The sequence below is a fragment of the Daucus carota genome, chromosome 1, assembly GCF_001625215.2.
Source record: "Daucus carota subsp. sativus chromosome 1, DH1 v3.0, whole genome shotgun sequence".
Taxonomy (NCBI): Eukaryota; Viridiplantae; Streptophyta; class Magnoliopsida; order Apiales; family Apiaceae; genus Daucus; species Daucus carota.
The window spans coordinates 36,793,979-36,820,495 of NC_030381.2; the positions used below are offsets into that span (position 1 = coordinate 36,793,979).

General features: G+C 34.8%; 3 protein-coding genes across 4 annotated transcripts; 1 reads left to right on the top strand and 2 right to left on the bottom strand.

Moving 5' to 3' along the window:
* Window positions 1-4,625: 4,625 nt before the first annotated feature.
* Window positions 4,626-6,537, top strand: LOC108209617 (protein ASPARTIC PROTEASE IN GUARD CELL 2). The gene has a single exon (XM_017380618.2). The coding sequence runs from the start codon at window positions 4,731-4,733 to the stop codon at window positions 6,243-6,245; it is 1,515 nt and encodes a 504-aa protein (XP_017236107.1). The 5' UTR covers window positions 4,626-4,730; the 3' UTR covers window positions 6,246-6,537.
* Window positions 6,538-8,043: 1,506 nt separating this feature from the next.
* LOC108204669 (helicase-like transcription factor CHR28) lies at window positions 8,044-20,247 on the bottom strand. Of its 2 annotated transcripts, none has more exons than XM_017374220.2 (13): window positions 20,109-20,247; window positions 19,120-19,302; window positions 18,911-19,033; window positions 18,649-18,834; window positions 18,199-18,563; window positions 17,346-17,417; window positions 17,164-17,241; window positions 16,147-17,056; window positions 14,759-14,889; window positions 13,516-13,737; window positions 11,066-11,614; window positions 10,702-10,911; window positions 8,044-8,568 (listed from the first exon to the last, which is right to left on the bottom strand). In XM_017374220.2, the coding sequence occupies exons 2-13, from the start codon at window positions 19,235-19,237 to the stop codon at window positions 8,449-8,451; spliced, it is 3,084 nt and encodes a 1,027-aa protein (XP_017229709.1). In that variant the 5' UTR covers window positions 19,238-19,302; window positions 20,109-20,247; the 3' UTR covers window positions 8,044-8,448. The 2 variants fall into 2 exon arrangements, with proteins under 2 accessions (XP_017229709.1, XP_063938253.1); XM_064082183.1 differs by having other exon boundaries at window positions 8,307-8,568; window positions 18,199-18,419.
* A 2,606-nt stretch (window positions 20,248-22,853) lies between these two features.
* LOC108213298 (DNA damage-repair/toleration protein DRT100) lies at window positions 22,854-25,085 on the bottom strand. Its single transcript, XM_017385082.2, has one exon. It carries the CDS (start codon window positions 24,809-24,811, stop codon window positions 23,048-23,050), a length of 1,764 nt encoding a protein of 587 aa, XP_017240571.1. The 5' UTR covers window positions 24,812-25,085; the 3' UTR covers window positions 22,854-23,047.
* Between the last annotated feature and the right edge of the window lie 1,432 nt (window positions 25,086-26,517).

Here is a 26,517-nt window from a genome sequence, read left to right on the forward strand (position 1 = left end):
TATTTACTATTATTATCTATTTAAGGATGCTCTTCAGATGTATGCAAGTATTTACCAATGTATTTTATTTTAAAAATTGTATTTGATAAAATTTAATGTGATCAAATAAGTTTTTTTTTTTGAAAACAACATGAAACCAAAATGATCGGTTCTCTTTGGGGCACTTGTATACGCGTGTGAACAGACTAATGCTACAACAAATGAAATGTTAATGGTTCAATAATTGAAATTTGTGCATGTCTTATGTACTCCCAACTGGAACTATCTTTTCTGCTATAATTTTAAGAACAATCCCACTGAATCTAGCATTACCGATATATATACTCCTATATGTTTTGTCTAATACCATGCATCACCTAATTATTCTGGTAAATTTTGTCCTATTTTCATATTTTAATATTTCCGGTGTCTCAATTTCAATCAGCGTTTTGATTATCGTATCCCAGCCAGCCATCTAGTGGATTATTAGTGGAAACATCAAGCGTATGCTGCCAAATTTTTTCTGTATTTTCTTTTACTTTATGTGATCTAGATTAATGCTTTAGGAGTAGTTAAGACTCTGGGGAGTAGATGATGTATTTTCACAAGTCTCTTTCATATCTTTGATCTTTCGCTAGAAGGATCACCAAAACAATATTCTTTTAATTAAGTGATTCGGTCAATTATTTTTAGCCGATTTTCTTGTAGTCGGGTAATTGTTTGTGAGAATTACCAGCGGGAATGTAATATGTATTAGTTGAAGATTATGTGATGAGCCGTCATGTAATCTTAATTAGTCTAGTTTAAACCAAAGCAGGTTCCACTGATTAGGAGAAAAGGTTGGTGATATCTTTTTAGTATTTTATTATTACGTGATGATCAGTCTGGGCTTTATATGAACTGCTGCATCAACGAAAGCTGCATCACTTTGTTAAGAATTAATCAGATAGATAACTCGTGTTCATAATAATGCAATAATTGAATATAAAATATTATAAGTGAGTGATACTATTACTGTCTCTATCTGTGGATATAATATTGTTTATACTAATGCTTTGCATGCATGGAAGGAAGACAAACAGATCGGAAGTGCCTAGAATCATATACGTGTTAGTACACGAATGTGGCATCGCTGTGGAGGCAAAATAAGAGGACATAAATCTAGAAATCAAGACTATATTGTTTGCGTAAAATTTGAATACTTACGTGTGATTTCATCCGAGTTTAAAGATGAGAAAGGAAAATAAAAAATATATATTTACATAGTTTTGGATATACAGATAAAAAATAAATAAAATATTTAAATAGTTTTGGATATACAAATAAGAATCTAAGAGTATCTCTAATATGATTAACTATAATGGGGTTAAATTAGAAGGATGTCCCGGAACAATAGAAGATAAGTCCAGCACTAGGCTATCCAATCGTAGGTAATACGTGTTTTATCGAGGAAGACACCATCAAATAATAAAGTATGATTTAACTAAAGTAGGATGTATATACATGGGGCTGTATGTTTCCGATAATTAGGTTTGGTTTGGATCGGCAACGGAAAGCCAGATGGAATAGAGGCGTGGCAGGAAGTAATAGCAGAAGTAGGTCATGCATGCAGCTGGGGTCTGGGGTGGGTCGGCACTCGGCAGGTATCAATGGTTTTCAAATATGCATAATTATCTCTGCTTCCCGTTTTTTCCTCTCTCAAACTTTTCACGCCTATGTATGTAAATATGTAATGTGACAATGTAAGATATATATGCAACAAGGAACGATATAAAAATTAATCTCCTCGAATCATAAATTCATTTTTCCTTCAAAAAATATACCAATATTCAACGACACTTCAGTTTCATGAAAATATTCAGTTAAATATAGTATACTGGTGTAAGATTGTTGTTCACTCAGGAATGGAATGAGAGGAGAATGGAATTCGTATTATGAATATGAATCATCGGTGAAATTGTCTTTAATCATTCGATTCTTACTATTTTAACTAAATTCTAATCTACATATTTTGAAAGAAATGTTCATTTCATTTGTTTATCATCTTTTTCATGAAAAATTATAACACACTCATATTTCATCATTATTATCTCATATTTTTTTTTATCAAATTTTGTTCACATATTTTCATTACATTCTTTCTCATTCAATTACACCCAAATAAACGCATGCTTGCTTGGGACAAACATGACTAAGCTATCAATCATACACATGCAATTATCGATTATTCGGGATCCATTAACAATTAAACCTCTTCATTCTATTAAAATTATTGATTTATATTTATATTTATATTTGTTATAGTGTGTATCAGAGTAAGTCTATAGACAGTGAACTCTTATTTATGAAAAAATATTCAGAATTGTGTTTGCAATTCATTTGTGATTCACCATGTATTGCATTGCTGGAGTCTTGATCACCAGATAGCAGATACGGCAATTTACGTTGCATTCACAAAGTTTTCAAGATGTACATTTAAAATACTTGGATCCGAGCATGTTTATCATCGATCATAAATAATTGACACCAAAGTGCAGGCATCTAAAACTCAAGGGGTATTATGGAAGGCCCAAACTTAGTATTTTCTTATATTGCTTTTACCTGAACAAATATGATTATTTGTGATTAACTCTTTTACAAACTCAAAATTTTACTGTAAATGACGAGAATGTTTAAACTTAATTACGCTAAAAAGTTATAATAAAGATGAACTTTTTAATCATATCAAGCTCAATTCAGCTCCAACTCGTATATTAGACTATTAGTGACGTTGTACTCGATCAGTGTTGTCTTCATCGAATTCGAACACGATCACATGCTTGTTTAATCAATCATTTACACATTATAGATAGTACTGGTTGTTATAACACCCAATTAATTAATAACTTATTTTATATGTGTGGTGCACACTAAATAAACATATAGAATATATATTATCTTTCTCCCGAGTTTACTCGGTAGCGATCGGACAAACAAGCCAGCTCTTGGTTTGTTCAACTCCCATCCATTTAATTTGTTTGTGGAATTATAGCGGCAGGATAAAGTAATCCATTAACTATGCTTTTCAGAGTAACAAACAATCCCGAGCATAAAAGCTTAACCTGCTTCCCAGCTACTATATAACTTAATAATAAGATGGGTGCGGTCCTCGTATACGTATGGTGCAAGCAGTTTTTTTTTTCCTTCTGAATAATATTAATCCTAGATTTTGATGAAAATATAAAATATTATTTTATTTTTTTAGCAAAAAATCACTCATTATACTTCTTTTTACCATCATATGATTTTATATCTGCTGAACATATATTGTATTCGATTGTTGTGGATCATTATCTAAAAAAATTGCCTAACACATATTATAAAACTTTTATTTACATATATAAAGCTTAATTAACATGGTACTGAGTATTGGTATATATCCGAACACACTGCATGCTATATAATCGTGGATGAGTAATAGTAATGCTTATATACACTAAAACATGTTTGATAAGAAATTAAGTATATAAAATCATTTAAATATATTCCCCACATTTTGTATGTATATAATACCAACTGGAGTGGCATTTGAGAAAGCAAAGTGAGAAAAGAGAAAGAAGATAAAAACCTGGTAAAAGACAAAGCACAAGACACCAAAAAGATATTTACCAACTTCTCCCCCTCATCTTTCTATTTCAATTTAAAACACAAACACCCCATATGACTGTACTAGCTGCCCTTTATATCTCCCTAGCTTTCTCTGACTTCACTTTTCATTTATAATATTTTGTATTTCAATGTTTCCCGACTTAAGTAAACACAAATAGTTTTTATTCCATCACCGGGGCCTTGCACATTGCAATTGAAAACCTCGCAGCTCAACCTCATTACAATGATGATCTGTTGTGCACATCAATGTTGTATAAACTTTGTTAAAACATTTGGATTCATTGTGGGCTAGGAGCCTAGGACACGTTAATGAAATCAGTTCAATGGACAATGAATCCCAAACCTAATCCCGAAATTTGGATTAGTAATTTATTTGTATAAAAAGTAAACCTGTTATATCCTTTGATATGAAAATCATTTTTCATTCATTAAATATTTATTATTGAGCTGTCTTATCGCGATTATAAGCACAACTTCTCTTATCCTAACACATGTTTATACATGTCATTTGTGTAACGAATTTATAAATCAATTTTCGATTTATAAATCTAGAAAATTAAAAATCTTAATTTTTTAGTGATTTATTTTTAATTTCGGAAATTGATTTTTCAAATATGTGACGTTAAAAAATAATTTATATTAATTTATTATTATATTAATAATTTTTATACCCAATAAATTATATATATACACCAAAAAATTATCCAAACATATAAAATAAAAATTAATTCTAATTTATAATTGTTAATTTATAATTAACAATTATATTGTACTCTCATTTTCATTTCTTTATTTTCATTTCCAATTCTTGTTACCAGTCCGCGAATGCAACAAGTTCCATCGTGTATGACCCCTCTCTAGCTGGTCAAGTCAAACAGTTACTACTATTTTCTTTGAAATTTTTACAAAGAATCATTAAAATTTTGAATAATGCATATTTAAAGTGTCGCTCATTACGTACTATTCACAAGGTTTCCCACCTGCGCTTTCTCCATGATTGCCCATTCCACTTTTCCCCAAACCCCAATGCATATAAATCCCCACCTTCCTCTCCATTCCTCTCTTCATACAATTCCTCCTAGCCCAACATACAATTATACACAATGCCACTCTTTTTACACACTTCACTACTTCTATCTTTCATCATGGTGGTGCTACATCTATCACCACCTTCCACCGCCGCCTCCGCCAACCACTCCGCGGCGGCGGCTAGCCCGAAGCTATCGTTCCCGCCCATGCAACACTTTGATGTCAAACAAAGCATTAGGGACACAAAGCTCATGCATGTAAACAAAAACAAAACCAAACATCATGCACGTGAAGAAGTCTATGAATATACTGCAGCAAAAGAGACTAATGTTGATCGTTTTCATGGAAAATGGAAGCTGAGTTTACTTCATAGAGACAAGATTTCGACGAAATATTATCCGGGTCATAAACTTCGTTTCGAAGCGCGGATGAAACGTGACATGTTACGTGTTAAAAGCCTAGTCCGGCGAGTCTCCGGCGTCGGAGCCACCGCGGAGGGCGGCGCCGGAGGGAAATATGAAATGGAGGAGTTCGGGTCGGATGTGGTGTCGGGTATGGATCAGGGTAGTGGGGAGTATTTTGTTCGGATCGGTGTGGGCAGTCCGGCGAAAAGTCAATACATGGTCATTGACTCGGGGAGTGATGTTGTGTGGGTCCAGTGTCAACCATGTACCCAATGTTACCATCAGTCCGACCCGGTTTTCGACCCGGCGAAGTCCGCTTCGTTTTCGGGTGTTTCGTGCGGGTCATCAGTTTGTGATCGTTTGGAGAATTCGGGTTGTCATCGCGGGCGGTGCGGGTACCAAGTTTCGTATGGTGATGGGTCGTATACGAAGGGAACGCTCGCACTCGAGACCCTTACTTTCGGGCGGGCCATGATCCGAAACGTGGCGATCGGATGCGGGCACAGGAACCGGGGCATGTTTATCGGAGCCGCGGGTCTTCTCGGGCTTGGCGGGGGATCCATGTCTCTCGTGGGTCAATTAGGTGGACAAACGGGTGGGGCGTTTAGTTATTGTCTTGTGAGTCGGGGCACCGGATCGTCCGGGTCATTGGTTTTCGGACGTGAATCATTACCCGTGGGTGCTGCATGGGTAAATTTGATCCGAAATCCGCGTGCCCCGAGTTTTTATTATATCGGGCTTTCGGGTATCGGGGTCGGAGGCATGCAAGTACCCGTACCCGAAAGTATTTTTGAGTTGGGGAACGGAGGTGTTGTTATGGATACCGGGACAGCCGTGACCCGGTTTCCGACAGCTGCTTACGTGGCATTTCGTGATGCTTTTATATCGCAAACTGCCAGCCTTCCAAGAGCACCCGGAGTGTCCATATTTGACACATGTTATAATTTAAACGGGTTCGTAACGGTTCGGGTACCCACCGTATCGTTTTATTTCACGGGTGGTCCGATCCTAACCCTCCCTGCAAGGAACTTTCTTATTCCAGTTGATGAAGTGGGAACCTTCTGTTTTGCATTTGCTCCATCTCCATCCGGACTATCCATAATAGGGAATATCCAGCAAGAGGGGATCCAAATATCCATTGATGGAGCCAATGGGTTTATAGGGTTTGGTCCTAATGTATGTTAAGTGTAGTTTTCTATATATATAATTTTGCCTATGTTAAAGTTGTAGAAAAAGTGTGTATATATATAATCATCATGATTCTAAAAATCGCCGATTCAACCGATCAAATTTCTGCGGGTGTCCCCCCGATTCCATATGTGTAATATTGTGCAAGTAGTAGTTGCATGAAATGGTCAAATAGTAGTTGTAACTTGTAACTAATAAGATAATGAAATGTTCATCTATTTGTAGGTGTTAGTGTATATTCCTTTTTCTAAAGGAACAAGGGAATGATATGAATTTTAGCCCTTTTGAATCTTTTGATCATTTTTGTTGAATATCTATGTTTCATACTTAGTGTGATTAATCTGCATGAGAAAGAGGTTAGAGGGAAACAGAATGGTGATTAGTGAGTGTCAAAACATTCTTATAGGCCAGCTTGATGTAGTCAAAAGTATGAAATTAAAAGGTTTTTTACTTGGGTATTGGAGCAGACCTTTTATGTGGAGAATCCAAGAGAACACTTTATACTTAAAATCAAGACCTCCCTTACAATTCACATGGTGAATGTAGCCTTATGTAAATTCAAGTTGCTAGAATCTTTACTTGTGAGGTGATGTGACTCTCACATAGTGTCTTGTTCCTTCTTCTTTTACTTTTTTTCAAATATCAACCCTCCATCCACATAGTAAATGTAAGTGGTAAAAATATATACTTGTGAGATGATGTGACTAGGGCAAATGTGTTGATCCTTCCGCTTTCGAAATTCGACCTTCGTCAAGTCATATCAGGTGCACAAGACTCGACTCGATAACAATCCGAAATGACGAAAGAGTACTGGGCTGAAAGATAATGATAACAAGGGGGGAGGAGGGAGCCACCACATATGGTGGACATGTGAAACCATCACTAGGTTGTAATATGTTAAAATAGGTGAAGTAGTAAACACTAAGTTGGAAGGGAATGAATGCAATGAAGCAAAGACTTTACAAAGGCATGCATTTGCTTTAGCTTCTTTTGAAAGCCTTGATCATGCATACATTACTTTTTCTTCACAATAGAGCAAGATAAAACATCATCTTGGTCTATCCATTTCCCACCTCCTAACATGCTTGTGCCAAATATCCAAATTACTCATTTAGTGATTCCACAGATTTATGTCACCACACAGGGCCAATGTGCATGTACTATGCCATCTTTCTAATAATTTGATTTGAACAAGAAAGTGATTACAAGTCAAACTTCAGCAAGACTTGTAGTTGTAGTACCATCTTTTTTTATTCTTTGTTTGTTGGAACAGCTGGAGTGTAGGTCTACAGGGCTTCATCACCTGTTCTGTACACCACACCAACAAAATTATTACCTCTTTAAATTTTGAGTGGGATTGGATCCAAGTGTTACGTTTATCCTCTGTTATCCCATCCCATCCCGAGACACTCGGATTCAATTCAACTCTCGCTCATCCCAAAAAATATTAAAACAGATACTTGTAAGACATAATACATATAAACCTAAACACATTTCATATTTTTTGAATTTCCATAGCTTGATCAACTCGGCAAAATTCAAGAAAATATGTAGCCTGCTGACAACAATTTTAAAAATGGACATTATTCTTTAATAGCCTACGAAATGGATTCTCTTTTTCCAGTTATAAATACGTGTACAATGTACTGGTACTAGATTTTGAGCCTACTGTCCAAGATCTAATTCGTGCTGCTGTAAACGTTTAATCAATTCATTTCTCGATAACTCTTTCATTCTTCAATATGACCTGACAACGCCCTGCTCTTGTTGATTCCAACAACATTGCCCAAACTACTAACATTAACAATTTTCTGTCTTTAATCGCAACAATGAACAATACGTTTTATCCAATTTACCATAATTACAAAACTAATGATCTGGGCATTAGTCCCGACCAAATGGCTTGCTCCCGCTGTTTCTCGGATTTTGCGTTTGATCAAGTACAAATTTTTGGTTCTTATATTTACATCCCCTACATACATAGTATCTAGTATCCACATATATTATCACAACAAAATTGCTCCATTTGCTGACCCAAAAACTGGTGCAGCACCAGATTATGCAGAGCGCAAACCTACTAGGTCCGATGGTTAATTCTACACTTAAATGCTAATGTTTTGTTTCCTACAAGTATTTAGAAATTCATTACATACTACATTTTCTTTTTTATGGCAAAACTTGTGCATGCTAGATTCACCTGTCAAACCATGTTATTGTTACCCATAAATAGATATTTCAGGTCTTCCACAGTTAATCGACTTCCTGTGCCCCCACTTTGATCCTCACCGAATGCAGATGCAACCATTTTCCTTTTCTCATCCTGCAAAAAATAAAAATAAAATTGTATATGCATAAACAATATATTTTTCTACATTAAAATGAACTCCACAGGGAAAATATGTATATCTTTTTATGGATGATACTGAACATCTCTTGTAATTTGCTAATTTATCGACATTGATCACAATAAAGTGGGTGGCTTTATCTTCAAATGTAGTTTGTGACCTTACAATCATACTGATATTAATAAGCAGTAAGCTGGTTAAGTAGTAAGGTACAAACTCGCATACATCATGTAGGCAAGACTTAAGAACGCACCACTTCTGCAATCCAGTTACCATCAAGGACAAAACAACAAAAAATGGCACAGGAGACGACAAATTTCCTTCAAAAAGAAAACTTCTAAAAGCACATCTCTTAGTTTTTACAAACACTATAACTAGACCATACGTCTCACATGTTCTAAAAGCACATCTCTTAGTTTTTACGAACACTTCTAAATCATAGCTTGATTGAACTCGAGTTAAGCTCAAGACCATATCATTTAACATTCAGTGCAACTTCTACAACAATATGGTGTAAAAGTTTTACTATTCTTGAAACCAAATAAATGCCATCACACAAGAAATAATATTCCTCATACTGAAACAATATTACTCACTTATTCTATATCTTGTAAAGTTTACACAAGCAATAACTACTATTACACAAACAACTACTACTACACAAACGACCTCTACTATATTTCTATAACTATAATAATTTCGGGCTGCGCCAGGATGGACATGAGTCTGAGTTGTGTTCGAGGACTTCAGGCTTAGTATTCTAAGCCATTTAATTTTCGGGTGGGGTTTATTAAACCTAAATATGTGATGCGAGTTAATTGACAAGAACCCGACTCCAGACTCAATTTCCACCTCTAATGGCTAAAAATTTTAAATAGACAGATATAGAACATGTAGCTTGATGATGACTAATTTTCCCACAAATTCCTAAAACTGGAAAATTTGTTCGGCCATGTTCAAAAACATGAATGGATAACATAGTTGTCAAGAAGCCTAGGGGACGGTGAGTACATATGGGTATGAGTAAGCCCGTTAATTTTAATAGGTGCGCTAGTTAGGAGGCATGCACTACGAGCACAATACAATAGGCAAATTAGCTTTCAGCTATATATATCTAATATTTTTCTCATTGATAACATGACATCAATATTACACTTTCAAAAGAAGACGTTAATTTAACTTATTCTATTTAATCTATAAAACTAATCTCAATAATATTAATAATGATTATATTGTCAGGATAATATAATTAACTTATAAATAGTTGAGCACAAAGCACCTCATTCGCTTAATGGACGCATAGAAGAGGGCCTTGCCTTACCACCTAGGCATCCAGGTGGTTTGCCAGAGCCTTGGGCGCGTTCAATCCTTGACATAATTGTTAATTTGCACAAAATAAAAGTTGGTTTCTTTTTCTCTTTTTCCAAATAGTTATAGATTTTAATACTCCCTCCGTTCTTAAATATCTGCCTTTTGATTTTTTGGCATGCATTTTAAAGTGCTTTGACTATATAGTTAAAAAAATTATTTTAGTACATCATTACTTTTATTTAACAAAAAGAAAACATTTGAAAATAACATTTCTAACTATGTGGTCAAAGTACCTTAAAATGTGTGCTAAAAAGTCAAAAGCCAGATATTCAAAAACGGAGGGAGTATTAAATATTAGGTGAAAAATTATTATAAACTTCTGAGGATTGGAGCTTTCAAAAAGAGCTAAATTAAATTAATAATAAAATTTGGATATCGGATCTCCTAATGCAAGCTGCACTCTGTAGGTCCTCAAGTCCAACTCAGGCGATGTAAAACCCATTGCAAGCCATCAAAAAGGTTTCGGCTCATCATGAAATTCAAATTCTAACAGCCTAAAGATACTGGAAATGCTCAGCTAGAATTTTATTCGAAAATCTTATTTCATACAGAATTCTTATTTGTATTTTACTAGAAGCAATGAAATACTTGTACGTTTTAGAGAGGAAAGTTCTGATGCAACAGAAGAAAGAATTAATTCCTCCAAAGTGTTAATAATCGACTGAACCACTTAACCACCAAAAGCTAGACAGATTTAGCAGTTTAAAACTTCAATTTACAAAAATTCGAAAGCATACCTGAAGAGCCAATATCCTATCTTCAACAGTATCTCTGATAGTGAGCCTTGATACAGTGACAGGACGAGTCTGTCCGATTCGATGAGCTCTGTCAATAGCCTGATCTTCAGTAGTTGGATTCCACCAAAGATCCAAAAGGATCACATGCGATGCAGCAACCATATTCAGACCAAGGTTACCAGCTTTTAGCGACATGAGCATAACTGTTACCTGAAAAATGCTTATACTTGAGATGTAGGGTACCACTAATCCAGATTATGACAATTTTATCATAACAATATCTTTTACAATGTACATATAGATAAAATTATGTATGACAGCAACACGACGATCACATCGTTGACACTTGACAGAAGAGAGCTACCTCGGGGTCAGTGTTAAATTCCCTGACAGCCTTGTCTCTTGCAGATAATGTCATTGTACCATCAAGTGTCCTATACTCTAGACCAGACTGTTTCAGTGCCATTTCAAATAAATCCAACATGCCAATCCACTGAGAGAAAACAATAGCCTTTCTTGGAGCTCCAATTTGTGCATCCGAACATGAACCACCTGACTCTAATAGTTCTTCCTCTCGATCTGAAGAAACCACGCCATGCAACTGCAACATTTGACTGTTTGATTTGCAATGAGTCATAAGAATTGCCAAAGCAGCTTTAATTTTTGAAGAAATATAGTCCCTCTGCAAAACTACGGAAGATTTTTCAGATTGGGATGAACTAGAGGGATTATCATCTTGATCATCAGATAGACAACTTCTCAAGGTAGCTTTCGAAAACACAAGATCAGGACCAAGTTGTTCTTTGCATTCAGGTGAAGGACATGTATTTTCATCTCCCCTTAAGAATTCTGATACACACTGATAGCAGAAAACATGTCCGCACATGGTGACAATTGCATCTTCGGGTGGATCCTGTAAACATATCATGTATATGTCACACAAAAGCATACTAGTATAGGGTAGGTAGATACTATTACACACTATAGCATTGGCAACAGGGAAAAAAAACTTACAAAAAAACTTTTTATAATAAATAATTTATAAAATCTTTCCCTTATTTGAGCATCAGAAAGAAAACATATATATTCAAACAAAAAAAATAAAGAAATTTGTTAACCAAAGTATTGACTTCTGTCTTGCCTTTCTTTGTAGTGAAGCACACCACACATCACACACTGTATTATTTAAAGACAACAATATTAACAACCGAAATTAGTAGGCTAGCAGGATAATAACCTGGTGACAGGCAATATCATTGAAACAATATAAGAGTCTGGTGGTGGAAACATGGACTTATGGACCATATGTTTAGCCAATAATATGTGGAGGGAATGTGGCAAAATGTATGAGCAAATTTCCAAAACACGGTACTTGGTTCTGATAAAGAAGATGAGAGTCAAGAGCAAGTATCTATCCCCCATCTAGCTGCAAAACACATAAATTTACTTGCAGCAACTTTTCCTTAAAAAAAAAAAAAAAGACCCCGCATTGCACTCCAGATCTCAATATTAAATAATTACTCCCTCCGTCCCTTCCAATTCTTAACATAGGGGGACGGGGGCGTGGCACGCACTTTAATGCTCCTATAAAGTATAGTTCTATAACTTGTTTTTAAAATTTTATTTTTCTGACTAAAAATTTAATGTTTAAATTTTTCTTCAGAAAAAGAACATTTTTAAAAAAAGTTACCGAACTATGTTTAATAGGCGCATTAAAGTGTGTGTCGAGCAGTGGAAAAAAATGTTAAGAAATGAGAGGGACAGAGAGAGTATTAAGCTACAATGAAGTTGGGTAAATAGAATACTACCATTAAAATTAGAGCACGGAATTGAAATGATCTTAATGGCTACTAGAGGGTTTAGAATTAATAATGCTCTATGATCATCAGTGTGATGGGCTGTAAAGAAGAATAACTGCCAGTCTGCCACAGTAGCTGAACTGCTAAAATCAATATGTAGCTACACAAGGAAAATCTGTATATAAAGGAAACCACAGGAAGGTATAGGTGTCACTTCTCGAAAGAACATGCAGAAGAACTGCTTTACATGAGCTGGATATGTTAAGCAACAGGCCAAGTAGATGCCGTTCTGAGAAAAAGAACTTTCCTAATCTGGATCAGGCAAAAACCTCAAGATTCGAAAATAGGGTTTCTTTATGGAATATATTTTGGCACAAAGAATGTCGACAAAAACAGAGGTTAAATCGATTGAGAATTCATGTGTATGAGTGCAAAAATAACAATAACTCATTTAGGCTCTCAAGCCGGATGCACTTAGAGATTAGAAGCTCAAACTCGCCTAGGTAATGTATTCATATAGCTTATGAGTTATATGAATTTGCTCTCAACTCGCATGCGCTTAGAGATTAGGCGATCATTTTCAAGTTAAATTTAGGTACCTTATGAGTTCAAAACAGCTCACGAATAGCTTGATCCAAACCTATTCACGTCGTAGGCTGATATGGAAATAAGACTAACTAAAGCTGGGTAGAGGTGGTATAATAGATATATCCGATAGAAAATATAAAAAGCCGCCAAAGTGGATGTCATTATGAAACAGTTTGAGCTAAATATAAATATGCATCTTTTTCAAACATCCAAGAACAGACTCATCATACAAATAAGGTACACAAATGCTAACAGCTTCCTTTTAATCTACCAGTGAACACATGAAACCACAAACTTCACAGCAGTCCTACTATATACACCAAGAAAACTAGCCCAGGTCAAGAAAAAGGACTGAAAAGGATACTGCCTAATACGAGAAATGAACACAATACAGATAGAAGGATGGATAATGTTTAAGAAATCTCACTTTGCACCAACCACAAATGGCTGAGGTCGTCTGTAGTTGCTTCAACAAGTTTATTAGCATATCCCTAGGAAGAGTTGTTGCCATCTGCGAGGAATATCTTCCAACAGAATCCGAAGTGAAGCCTTTTACTAGCAGCGGGTGGTCACAAGCTTGCCGAAGGCGCAAGAGCAAGAGCAGTATATTTGCATAATTTTGACCCAAAGTGCCAGCAGCAGCATAGGCCTGCAATATCAATTATCAAGACATATATATAAGATAAAACAAATATTTTAACATGGCATTGTAAGTCAAAAAATAGAAAATAGCCAATGAACAAAGCTTAGAAGTGCATTAAAGAGTGAAGTTCAAATATGAAATTCCCTAAGAAAAGGGGATCCTGGATCTGCAGATGACGTGCAACCCTTGTCAAGGAGGCGAAAAGACAATCAAAAGTACAAAGGCCTATAGCATGGATTTTCCCCAGCTTCCATTTGATACCTTACAAACTATGTAGATTCAAAGTGCTAGAGCATATTTAATCAACAAGGTGTTATAAATACAGAAAAACAACTTAGCACCACAGATCAAATCCGCCAAATTACTGTATCTCAACCCTCACAAGTTAAAATTAAATACAATTTATACAATTATGTCAAGTTAATCTAAAGACTAACTTCAACTGACCATTACGAAGCAAAATTAGTTTCAACTTCAGCTTCTATAGGTAGCTTCTTTAATCTTTAGCCGAGGTATAAAAATCTTATTGTAATCAACAATTTACATATCGAGATTTAGAGACAGAGTCTCAAAGTGAATTGAGTATTGATTCTGCAAATTTTAACTAATTTCAGGGTCCTTTTTAATATGAAACCTTTAACTGACGACTCTTGGTAACATTTAAAACTTGCCATTCTCCATGCAAAATTCCAAACAAAAGTCTTTGTACAGATGAGAGGTTCATATATTATGCAAATGTTGAATTCCTATCATTCAACTCCGTTTTAATAAATTCTTGAATTTAAACTACCTTAATTAACACACACGCACAGATATACATGTGTGCATGCATATTGCATGGGTACAGCCTACAGGGAGATGTTCATACCTTAAGTTTTCATTGATAAACTACTTATTAGCTATTTATGATTGCATATTGTATTGTGCCGCATTCATATATCGTATATCTGTTTCAGTTTATAATATTCAAAAACTAAAAACAGACAAAAAAACACTGAATGGAAGTATAATTGTTAATCAACAATACTTTGAACTGTGAGCGTGAATCAGCTTCAAGTTTTTGATAGTAAGCCCGTTCCTCGGCAGAGAAGTCCACCTTAATTAGATTTATTGTTTTTGATGGTAATGTAATAATAGGCTCTCCATCAATGAATGTGTCTGAACCAGAAAAAAAGAGGAAAATCAATAAGACAATATCATCAAACAGATATTGCTACAATGTGACATAACATAGAGATGATGCATATCAGGCATGCATATATAGCAGTGAGAGTAGTTTATAGAAATGCAGTGGCTGAGCTAGAGTTATCACCCTGAACAAGTTATAACTGATTCACTTGTTGCAATCATATCTCCAGGGATATAGATGGCTAGATGAGCAAAGTCAATAACAATACGACACGTGTTGTTCCTGTTTCAATAACTCGATTACCTTGATACCCCCCCCCCCCCCCCCCCCCCCCTCTCCCAAATTAAAAAAAAAAAAAAAAAACTATATCCTGCATTTTCTTCATCTCTGAATTTTGTAGAAGTATCGTATCTCAGGTGAAACTAAACCAGCTACACAATGCATTTCAAATGTGCTTCAATGTTGTATAACAAGAAATACCAAGTTAGCTGTTTATCACTTCAACCACCAAACCAAATTTCTTCAAAAATTGTTGAGCAATATGTTTCTCCCTCCGTCCCAACAGATAGTTTACGTTCACTATTTGCTCGCATTTTGAGGCTCCTATAAAGTATAGTTTCATAACTTTTTTTAAATTTTATTTTCTTTTTTTGAATAAAAGTTTAAACATCAAACTTGTATTCAGGAAAAAAAAAAATTTAAAAAATATTATGGAACTATACTTTATAAGAGAGAGCCTCAAAATGTGTGCCCAAAAGTAATGTAAAGAACCTGTCGGGACAGAGGAAGTACATAGTTATAATTATATTTTTAATCAGAACATAGCATCTATTTTAAATGGTTATATATCTTTATATATATATGATATTACTTCATATATCAAGTTATGACAACCCAAACTGATGGCAGGTGGTCACTAATATGAACAGTGCCATTTGTGGAACTTGTAGGCTTTACTGTCTCTCTATATAGATATATATTATGCAGTTTTTTATGTATTTACATCTAAGGTAGTGAATATGTAGTAACTAACATGATCCATGTAAAGCTGATGGCCATGGCAGATTTATCATTGTACTCAATCCACCAGAATCACTAGAGTATAGAGGCTAATACAAGAAGTATCCTAACAACAAATTCACACTTGCTCAAATAACCATGTAAACTGATGGTGATGTGCAGGCAAAAATGCATTATGGTGACAAAATAGGTCATTGCACTCTATTATAAGATTATCAATCTGAAAGCTAAAAAATGGGACTACAAGAAAGAATATATAGAGTAACCTTTAGTTCGACGAAGCATTACGGTCCTGAGCACAGCATAAAGCTTTTTATATCCTTGGACAGAATTTCTGGAAATGGGGTTCTTTAGCATACTAATAAAAGGTTTGTAGGCACTATATGGATCATATCGCAAAAATCTGAAGTAGCTGAACAATTCATCTATTGAATTTTGTATGGGTGTTCCAGATAAACACCATCTTACTTTTGCTTTTAGACTACAGCAGGCCCTGGCCACCTGCGTTCTGTGGTTCTTTATTGTCTGTGCTTCATCCAATATGACCCTAAACCAACGCACTCTTGCAAGAGCACCAGAATCCAAGTCAATATCAGAAAAGTCAATCCCTTTATTACCTTTCTTTCGTCTCTTACCAGCACCATTCATTTTCTTTTGTTTCTTGTTAGTAGAGAACTCAGCGGAAAATCTATGCCTTTCCGCATTTCTCATATCATCTTCATCCTCATCAACCACAGGTTGTTTTGGGACCTCATTCGCCACAAGAGCATATGTTGTGAGAACTACATCATATGCTGCTAGTTGACTAGGATCCTTTGTTCTAGTGCCTCCATGATAAATTAGAACTTTAAGTGGAGCTTCTTTTGCAACTTTCTCAGCCAGCTCCCTGGCCCATTGACGAAGCACACTTGCTGGACACACAACCAATGTCCCTGCTTGAGGCCTTGAACTCTTAAATTCCCGTCTAGAAGTACTTGCTTCTGGTAGCAATTTAAGGTCATTAGATTCCCCATCTTTTTTGTCATCATCAAGAATAGTAATTTTATCATCATCATCATCATCATCTAAATTTAGGGCTTCAGTTGTCAGCTGGTTTTGATCTTCTGGTGTGGATTTCGACTGTAAAGATCTCTGCTTCAGTATAATGGCAATCATTGAAATGGTTTTACCAAGGCCCTACAAGAAACAGCACGATAGCTATATATATTAGAGAAACGTCCCGCCAATTGAATCACTATAGTGCTAAATGAAAGTCATGTATATTTAATTTTATTTAAGAAAACCTGATCATCAGCAAGAATTCCACCAGAACAATAAGTGCTTTTAGTTTCCTTTTGAAACATCCAGGCTAGTGCAATTTTCTGTAGAATAAAATACAAATGGATGTTAGCAAGACCATGTATCGTGATGGATGTCAATGGGCCTAGAGCCGTTTATTAAGTGTATAGAGGAAAAAATAAGAAACCTGGTGTCTAAGAAGAGGGACTGTCATGAGGCCATTAGGTAGATCTTCTTCAACTTTAGGTTGACTTAGATCCTGCAAAACAATGAAAACAAAACATAAGTGAACCTTCTGCAACCTTCTAAATAAAAAATTTGCAATTACACTTTTAAAGAAACAAGGTTTAGGACTTCAAACTACCGTAAAAACAGCACAAAATCTTGCAATTCTTCTGAGCTTACTATGGATGTCAAGTTTTTATTTTGTCATACTACATTAATGCTGGCCACATAGCAAGATTCATTGTGATTTAGTAAATCAAGATGTAAGTAATCCGCCAACACACTTCAGATTCAAGGCAAAATTTATTGGCAAGTGTCAGTATTCATCTTGACCTCTGAATCGACCAGAATTAATCAGGAGATAGGCACACTATTCATTGTAAATCAAGGTGTAAGTAATCCCATACGTAAATCAAGGTGTTGGTGGATTACTTACATCAATATGAATTTGAAGGATTCTGCATCCCATATGTTCAAATGTTAATCACATGTTACATTCCATAAACTAACATAAACCCCCCCCCCCCCCCCCCCCCCCGGGCGCGCGTCCAGGCCATAAGAAAATTGCAAGGCAAATAAAAATTCTGTTATATAACAGATCCAACTGCAGCAAATGCTGGGAAAAAAACAAAGTTCCGTCATTTAATGAGATTTTATTGAATGAATTTTTAATAGCTACTTGATGACTTCTCTGGATACTGAAATAAAATTTCAGTAGTTAAACAAATAGCCAGTGAGGAAGCAACCCAGAACCAAGTCATATGCAGTGATGGCAAATTTTTTTATAAGGAATAATTATAACCACAGAATACTACCTGCAATGCTGCTTGGAAAATTAGCCTCTCATCAGGTTCAGCTACTCTGTCTTGGCCAACTGCAGAGCGAAAAACTGTATCTGTCGAACTGGTATGCTGTGATGTTAAAGTAGACTTTGCATGTGATGGAGGTTGAATCCTACACCCGCTGCTATCGAACATTACTATTTCATCATCACTTCCCCTGCCAGTTTGATTTTTCATATGGCTCATGCCATATGCTGAATTTTGTTGAGAAAAAAGAGTTTTTCTATAAGATTCACGCATCTGACTGCTACCCACATTGTCCACTAAAGGTACTTGACGATGTATAGATGGTGGAAGTGCCCTTTTAGAGCCTTGTAAAGGTGTATATTGATTGTTATCTATAACAAAAGGATGCATCAAATTTTGGATAAATATACAGATAAGTTGCCGTTGTCCGAATTTTCAATTGCTAGAACCACGTACCTTTATGAGCTGAACTCGTAGGATTATTATCTTGGGTTATTCTCAGGTTTGAAACTCCCAAACTGCTAGTTGAGCCTGGAGACTTATGAATATGACCCTGTATTTGCTGGCTACGGTGTAATGAGCTTCCGTTGTAAGCATTCACACTTGCTGGTGAAGGCAGTTTACGTGAAGGTCTATTATCAACTGCGCACTAAATGAAGTGTTATAAAATGGTCAAACCAAACATTTCAAGATCATATTTTGGGCTAAGGCCACTTACCGGTCAAAATGCTACCAGAGGTATTTCCCCTGGATGTAAGGGCCCTTTGATTGGCAGCCAATCCTGGTCTTGGTTTTGCCGAGATTCCATTTGAAGTAGATACTTGGGACGATTGACCTTGAACTGTACATTCAATGAAGATACATGTATTAGAAACACAATCAGCTTTCACTATGCAGATCATGTATCCCAAATAAAACTTCAATTACCTGTTGAAATTGGATGAGCAGTAGACTCTGACGGAACAGAATCAATCAGTGCCTTAACCTCATCCAGATCCCAATCACTATCACTACTATCTGATGACACAATATCTATAGTTTCCATTGCAACCGTAACAAAAGACTATCTTTTTATCCGAGACACCCTATTTAAAAATACCATGAAACCTCCTGCAGACAATTAATAAGCCTCTATAAATTGCTGCATAGCAAGAAAAAGCATCAAAACAATAACAAGAACAATATCCTAACTACCCAGAAACCAAAAACATAGAGTAACCCTCTTAATTATCAAAACTTTTCACCACAAAAGGACAATTTACACAATTGGGGATTCAAGAACTTCAACACACTACCATATAACCACAAATTCATAACATATATGGCCCTGTTTGGAAGTTAGCTGTTAGCTGTTAGCGGTAGCGGATTGAATTAGCTGTTTTGACTAGCTGATTGAATTAGCTGTTTTGACTAGCTGATTGAAATTAGCTGTTTTGGAAGAAAGTGTTTGGTAAATAGCTGATTGAATTAGCTGTTTGTACTTTACCCAGACACATTGCCAATCATCTAATTGAAAAAGCTCTTCCTAGTAGCTTTTTCAAAATTAGCTTTTTGGATCCAAAAAGCTATTTCAAAAAGCTAACTACCAAACACCAACATTAGCTTTTTCATTTGGTCAAACATCTAATTTGATCCAAAAAGCTAATTTCATCTCAAAAAGCTAACTTCCAAACACCCCCATAATCTGCACAACATTATATAAAACAAGACAAATTGGTCTAAAGTTCAAAACTTTTTAAGAAAGCTCACATCTTCATAGCATAACAAGACTAATAAAACTGAAATCAAAGAAGAAAAATGAAAAAGATGATGTTTTGATAGGTATATTAATGCCCATGTAAACATTAAGGAATATGTGTAGATATATACATGTAAATTGGATAAAGAGACAAAGAAGAGTGAGTTTGATTGCATACCTGAAATCTATAAGCAGCGAATTTGAGAGTGTGTTTGTGTTTAGACTTTCTTGAATACGCAGAAAAAAGCCCTAGAAATAGTAATATCCCCTTCAGCTGGTGGTAACTATACGTAGACTACAGTTGTTTGTAGTGTAGTGCGTGCGTTTTATTTGCACTTGTCTTTTATAATCAGCGTACTTAACTTTGTCTTTGATGTCATTTATTTTACTTTGGTATGCGGAAGATTCTGATCGGACGGAATTTTTGTGCACGATTAATCAGATTATTTTTAACATTTCCTAATACGAATTTTCTATGGTGTGTTCATGTGCACACAATAGTCACTAACTTTCATAATAATACTAGTTTTTATTGGTGGATGGATAATAAATGATGATGTCCCCGCATTTACCCCAATTCCACCAATCAAAAGAAACTATTTTCATGAGAGTTGATACTTATTGTGTGCCCTTGGGCACACATTAGAGAGACCGTTCCTAATATATGTTGTTTGATTTTTTTTTACACGTAACTTTAGGTGCTTTGAACACATATCGTATTTATTATTATTAAAAAATTAAGAATATCAAGAAAATAATTAAAAAGGTCGGAGGATTTGATTTGGGGATGAAATTGACAAATATGATATGATATCATTTGGAGATGAATATCATTTGAACGTTTCACTCCAGAAATTAGAAATTATATAATCATATATTTTGTTTCAGCATGTATTTAATTCTAGTTTCCATATATTGTAATTTTTATTTCTTATATTATCACACAGATATATACATGTAAGTCAGGAGTTTTTTGGTAATCTTAATTTTTTTTAATCGAACAGGGTGATCTGTAAAATAGTATGCTTCAATAACAATGGTTATATTGATTGATTATATTTAAAAAATAATATGTTATTAATATTTTAGGTTGTTACAAATAGAATATACTTCCAGGTAATAAATAATGTGAAATTTTCTTACAGATTTCTCACAGCATCGCCAACGAGATTTTTTAAAATTGGTTAGCTAAAAACAACTCCAACAATGAAAATACCTTTAACTAAAAAGTGACTAATATAGAGAATCTCCTAAAAATATCGCACTATAACCATACTCACCCGTTATTTATAATTATAACCAACCTCCTGTGGGTGGCGTTGTCGAACCTTTACATTCATGTAAGAAAAAAAAATTACACATCATTTATTACCCTATTGAACAAATATATTTTATTCAACAATCTGAAATATTAATAATATACTATTTTTAAAATTATAGACAACCAATATATCTAATACCATCGAAATACTACTGTCTTACAAGTTCAGCAAATATTACATAATATTTACATGTCCAATTTAGTCGACGATTATAGCGAGGAGATGCTCGTGTACGATATGAATAAAATTTGTTGGATCTGTAATATAGTGTGCTTCGATTGTATTGGCTATATTTTAAAAATATGTTATAAACATTATAGATTGTCCGAACATCTTCAACAAGGTTGGTTAAATTGGACATATATGACATGTTGTCAATTTTATTGAACTTGTAAGACATCATAATTCGATGATATTAACTAAATTGAATGACTATATTTTAACTATAATATGTTGTTAATATTTTAGATTATTATAAATATAATATATCACCTGAATATGATAATAAATGACATAAAAAGATTTCATACATGCTTATGTTTAACAAACATAGCCAATATCAAGAAATGTGTAGATAAGGGTAACGGATCATTGGAGTTAGATTTATATTTTACCCAATCTCTATATATATTATTTATAATATATATTAATGAATTTTATCAAGGGTTCTAAAATATATATTATTTATTATTTATAAAATATATTATTTAAACATAGTAACAAACGATGTGAATCTCCTTACAGATTTCTTAAAACATGTCCAACAGAGTTATCTAAATTTGGTTGGCTAAATTGGACTTGCAGGATATTATTTAAAATTTGTTGAATCTTGTATTTATATTTTAAATATAGTATGTTATTAATATTTTACGTTGTTATAAATTAAATATATCATTTCAATAATATAATAGATGATGTGGATTTTTTACAAGCCTAGAGGATAAGTGACCAGTGAGACATATAAACTTGTATTTGAATTTTTAATAAATTATGAAAATATTTGAAATTAACGAAAATCGAACCCGAGGATCAATTCTTTGTTAGAATTATGACCCCAACACATTGCGGAAGAATTAATCTATTCAAACCAAATATACATATATTCAAACTCATGACATGTGCTGTAGTCGGCCTTCTGCCTGTACAGAGTTATCAAGACATTATCAATCTATATAGAGTCTCAATCAGCTTCGACTCTTTTATATTTGAAATATCAGTCCATGTTGTTTAGATCAGACAGCATGTGAAATGTACTTGCTACCATATGATGTCTAGACCATTTCTAAATAAATGTTTGTGTAACTGTATTTCAGTCTTGTCATGCATATACCATTTTGAATTGAATGTCTGTGTTTCAGACCATTCCGACAAGTGTTTGTGTTTGTTATGCTCATGATTTATCATTTCAAAATGAATGTTTATACATGCTCGAATAATGATGTTAAAGGAAAAAAAATTGTCTTATCGATGACCTATGATCGTATCTCTCTTGCTTTTTTTACGAGAGATCCCGCGCGAGGGGTCAAATCTTATCAAAGAATAAGATGTGCGTGTTTGTTTAGTTATCAAAGAAAAAGACTTTACTATTATGTGAGCTGTAAGAAGCTGAACAAATATTCTATTAAAAGCAAAATCATATACATTCCACTCATTTATTCATTTTCATTGATAAGTAATGAAAAAAAGAGAAATTAAGCATGTCTAGTAGACTTCTTCAAATTCTTAAAATGCTCACACGAGGTGATGAATGAGCACTGGTTTTACTTCATCTGAATCGAGCCAGCATTTCATTGGCTCATCTCTCCTTGTCCATCTTCTTGCATGGTGGTAATGGCTTGCCGCATAAGCACAGATTGTGTCCATAGGCAGTTGCAGGGAATGCATTAAAAGGCCTTCCTTGTGGAATCATACCGCATAATTTGTTTGCCCTGAAGTTTGCATGCCTTAGCTTCTCGATGTCGAGTAGGCTGACTGGAATTTTCCCCCCAAGTTTATTGATGGACAGGTCTAGCCATTGCAACTTGAGCAACAAACCTAAGCTTGTGGGAATTGTGCCAGTTACTTGATTTCTTGAAATGTCTAGCCTTTCGAGTGTAACTAGGTTTGAGATAGAGTCAGGAATCTGGCCAGTAATCTTGTTGCTTCCGATGTTGAGCAGTGTCAAACTTGAGCCTTCGCTGAATTCAGGGATGCTACCTGAAATGTAATTGTTTGACAAGTCAATAGCTTGCATGAAGTTGCTTGTCCTGTTCAAGAGGCTTGATAGAGAGCCAAATAGCTGATTCGAGTGGAGATCAAGTGAGGCAAGTCCTGCTGGCAATGTGATTGCAGAAATGTCAGACTTCAGTTGGTTGTTTGATAGCTTGGCCTTCTGCAAACTTGTCATCTTTGAGAAGAAATTGGATAACCCCTCGGTGAAATGGTTATTGGAGAGATCAATGGAACTCAAGGAATTTGGTTTTGCGAAAACTGGGAGTGCTCCAATAAGGTTGCATCCAGCTAAATTGACATCAGAGAGTTCTCTGTTTCTAATCCATTCTGGAACTCTCACTAAATTGAGGCGGTTGTACGAGAGATCTATGGACAACAAAGAAGGGATGCCTTTGGAGAGTGCATCAGGCAAAGGATTGGAAAGAGCATTTCCTGATAAGTTGAGGTGCCATAGGTTTTGTAACTGTGATAAAGTATCTGGAATTTGACCACTGAGCTGGTTCATGCTCAATGACAAACTAGTAAGAGACTTTAGATGGCCAATCTCATTTGGGATACTTCCGGTTAGTTGATTCTGGCTTAAGGACATATCCGAAAGACTTCCAAGACCACCCAAAGAAATAGGAATTGCCCCTGATAAGTGATTGCTGGAGAAGTCAAGAAATGTCAGATTCTTGAACTGGCCTACAAAATCTGGAATGAACCCGGATAAGGTATTGCGACTAAGATCAAGATACTGTAAACTAAAAAGACTCTTTAAGCTAGTTGGGATAGGACCTTCAAGGTAATTTCTGGCTAATGTAAGCTGAACAAGGTTTTTATATTTCCCAAAGGTAGGAGGAATAGGACCAGTCAAACGGTTGCCACTTAATGAAAGTGCTCTGAGATAAGGCAAATCACCTAAACTTGAAGGAATGTTGCCCTCAAGTGCATTGTCTTCCAAGTGTAGTTGTGAGAGACTCGTAAGACCCGAAAAGCTCTGAGGAATGTTTCCTGCAATTCTTTTCATCCCACTGATTATCATCACTTCCAGGAACCTTAATTTGCCAAGAGAAGCAGACAGAGTGCCCTTCATGAAAACACCACTGTCCCCATCAGCTGGCCTTTGTAGCACCACTTGTGTCACTCTCCCTGTTCTTGGATTGCATGTGATACCTTCCCAGCCACCATCACAACAATCCAAGCCTACCCATGAAGCCAAAATCCCAGTTGTGTCCTTAAAAATTCTGCCCTTAAAATCAAGAAGAGCAGCTCTGTCAGTCTCTGAGCATATAGGTGGTGCTTGTAAAGAAAGGTGAAAGAATGAAACAAGGATCAAGAACTTAAAAACCCACATCAGAATCTGCATTTTGGGAAATGGGTATCAGTTCTCTTGAAAAGTTATCTGCAAATTTAAGAGAAATAGAGATCTGAAATGCACTCTGACAAAAGAAATGATTAAAAAAATAAAGTACACTACTGAGTATAATGTCAGATAGTATATAAAGAATGAAGAAACAGACAGAAAGAAAGAGATGTGTGTTTGTTCCTTCACTTAGGCAAGAAGTGAAGAAGGTACAATGATGAAAAAAAAGGTGGTAAATAACAATGTGTGTGTGTGTGTGTGTCTTAGAGAAGACAATTGATATGTTTTGAAACTCCGAGAGTCTGTAATTTATAGGAGGAGAGTTTAAATAGTAAAAGAGAAAAGATGGGGTGAATTTTATGAGATTCACATGGTGAAAATCTGCCCGTTTGATAAATCACGAGTGCTGTAAATTTATAGTGAACGTTGGAGCGCTCAATACATTTCAAATGTACTTCAACTTGCTCTGAAATGTAATACTTGTAAGATATTGCAGGTTCATTAATCATGGGTGCTGGCATGGTCCAGGCCTCTAATTCTGGGATCTTTACAGCAAACTGATGTTAATCTGATGGCTGTTTTTATAGATTCTGATTAGGTTTTGGCTTCATATATCTCTGTCAAATGAGTAAACATTGCTTTTTAAGCCTAAAAGAGTGCACTTGCAATGAGCATCATCATTAGTGGTGCAGTCTTGTTGTTTTCAACAGGGAGAGTTGGGTAAGTATGTGAGTATTTTTTTTCTTCTCGACTTATAGTGGGTTGGTATAAATTTTAAATAAAATTTATTTCAGGTAAAATATATTTGGATAATTTTTATATTATTATTATATTTATATAGAGTATTATTGTACATAAATTTTATGACTTTTTTCAAAAGTTTCCAAATTGTAATTTTTTTTTTTTAAAATATGGTGCAACCTTACGTGAAACTCCAATAATATGAAAACCAACTGTTTTGAACCCGTGTTACAACTTACAACCCCATTTACAAATTCAATCGTATTTTTGAAAATATTATTGAAAATATGGATAAATTTACAAATTTTCTCTATATTTTTATTGTATCAACATTGTTCAAATACATTTATAGGTTAAAGATTTGAAATTAATTACATGGAAACTGAATGATTTTTAATAAGAAATTGCACTTAACCTCAAAAATTAATCATTTGGACCACTCAGATTTAACAAATAGACAAAATAGTACTAATAGAATTATTATTAAGTTGCCATCGTTATCATATGGATCACGATGTAAAGGTGAACACATAGGTTTTTAAAACTTAAAAATAGTAAATTTGACTTGGAAAATTAAAATTATAAAGAGTGGAGTATCAATACAACACTATGTAGTGATTGAATTGAGTGATTGATATGTTAGGTTACTTAACCTTGATTTAACGAATTTGTTTGTCGGCTTAGGGAGAACAAGTCATCATTTAAAGAGCAAGATTTGCAAGATAATCAATTCAAAGTGGAAATGATTAGTAACCTGGAAGATAATAATTGTGTGATTATGTAATATTATTAATACCATAATTTCCTGTTAAAGAATTGTGCCTTTCTTGTTCAGTAATTATCTGAAATCACTGGTGATGGAGAACTTAGAGGCTTGAAAATTACTGCTTTATGTTTAATTTTAGGAAGCTTTACTTATTAATATGAACTAGCCTCTAACCCGTGCGAAGCACGGGCGGGTATATAGT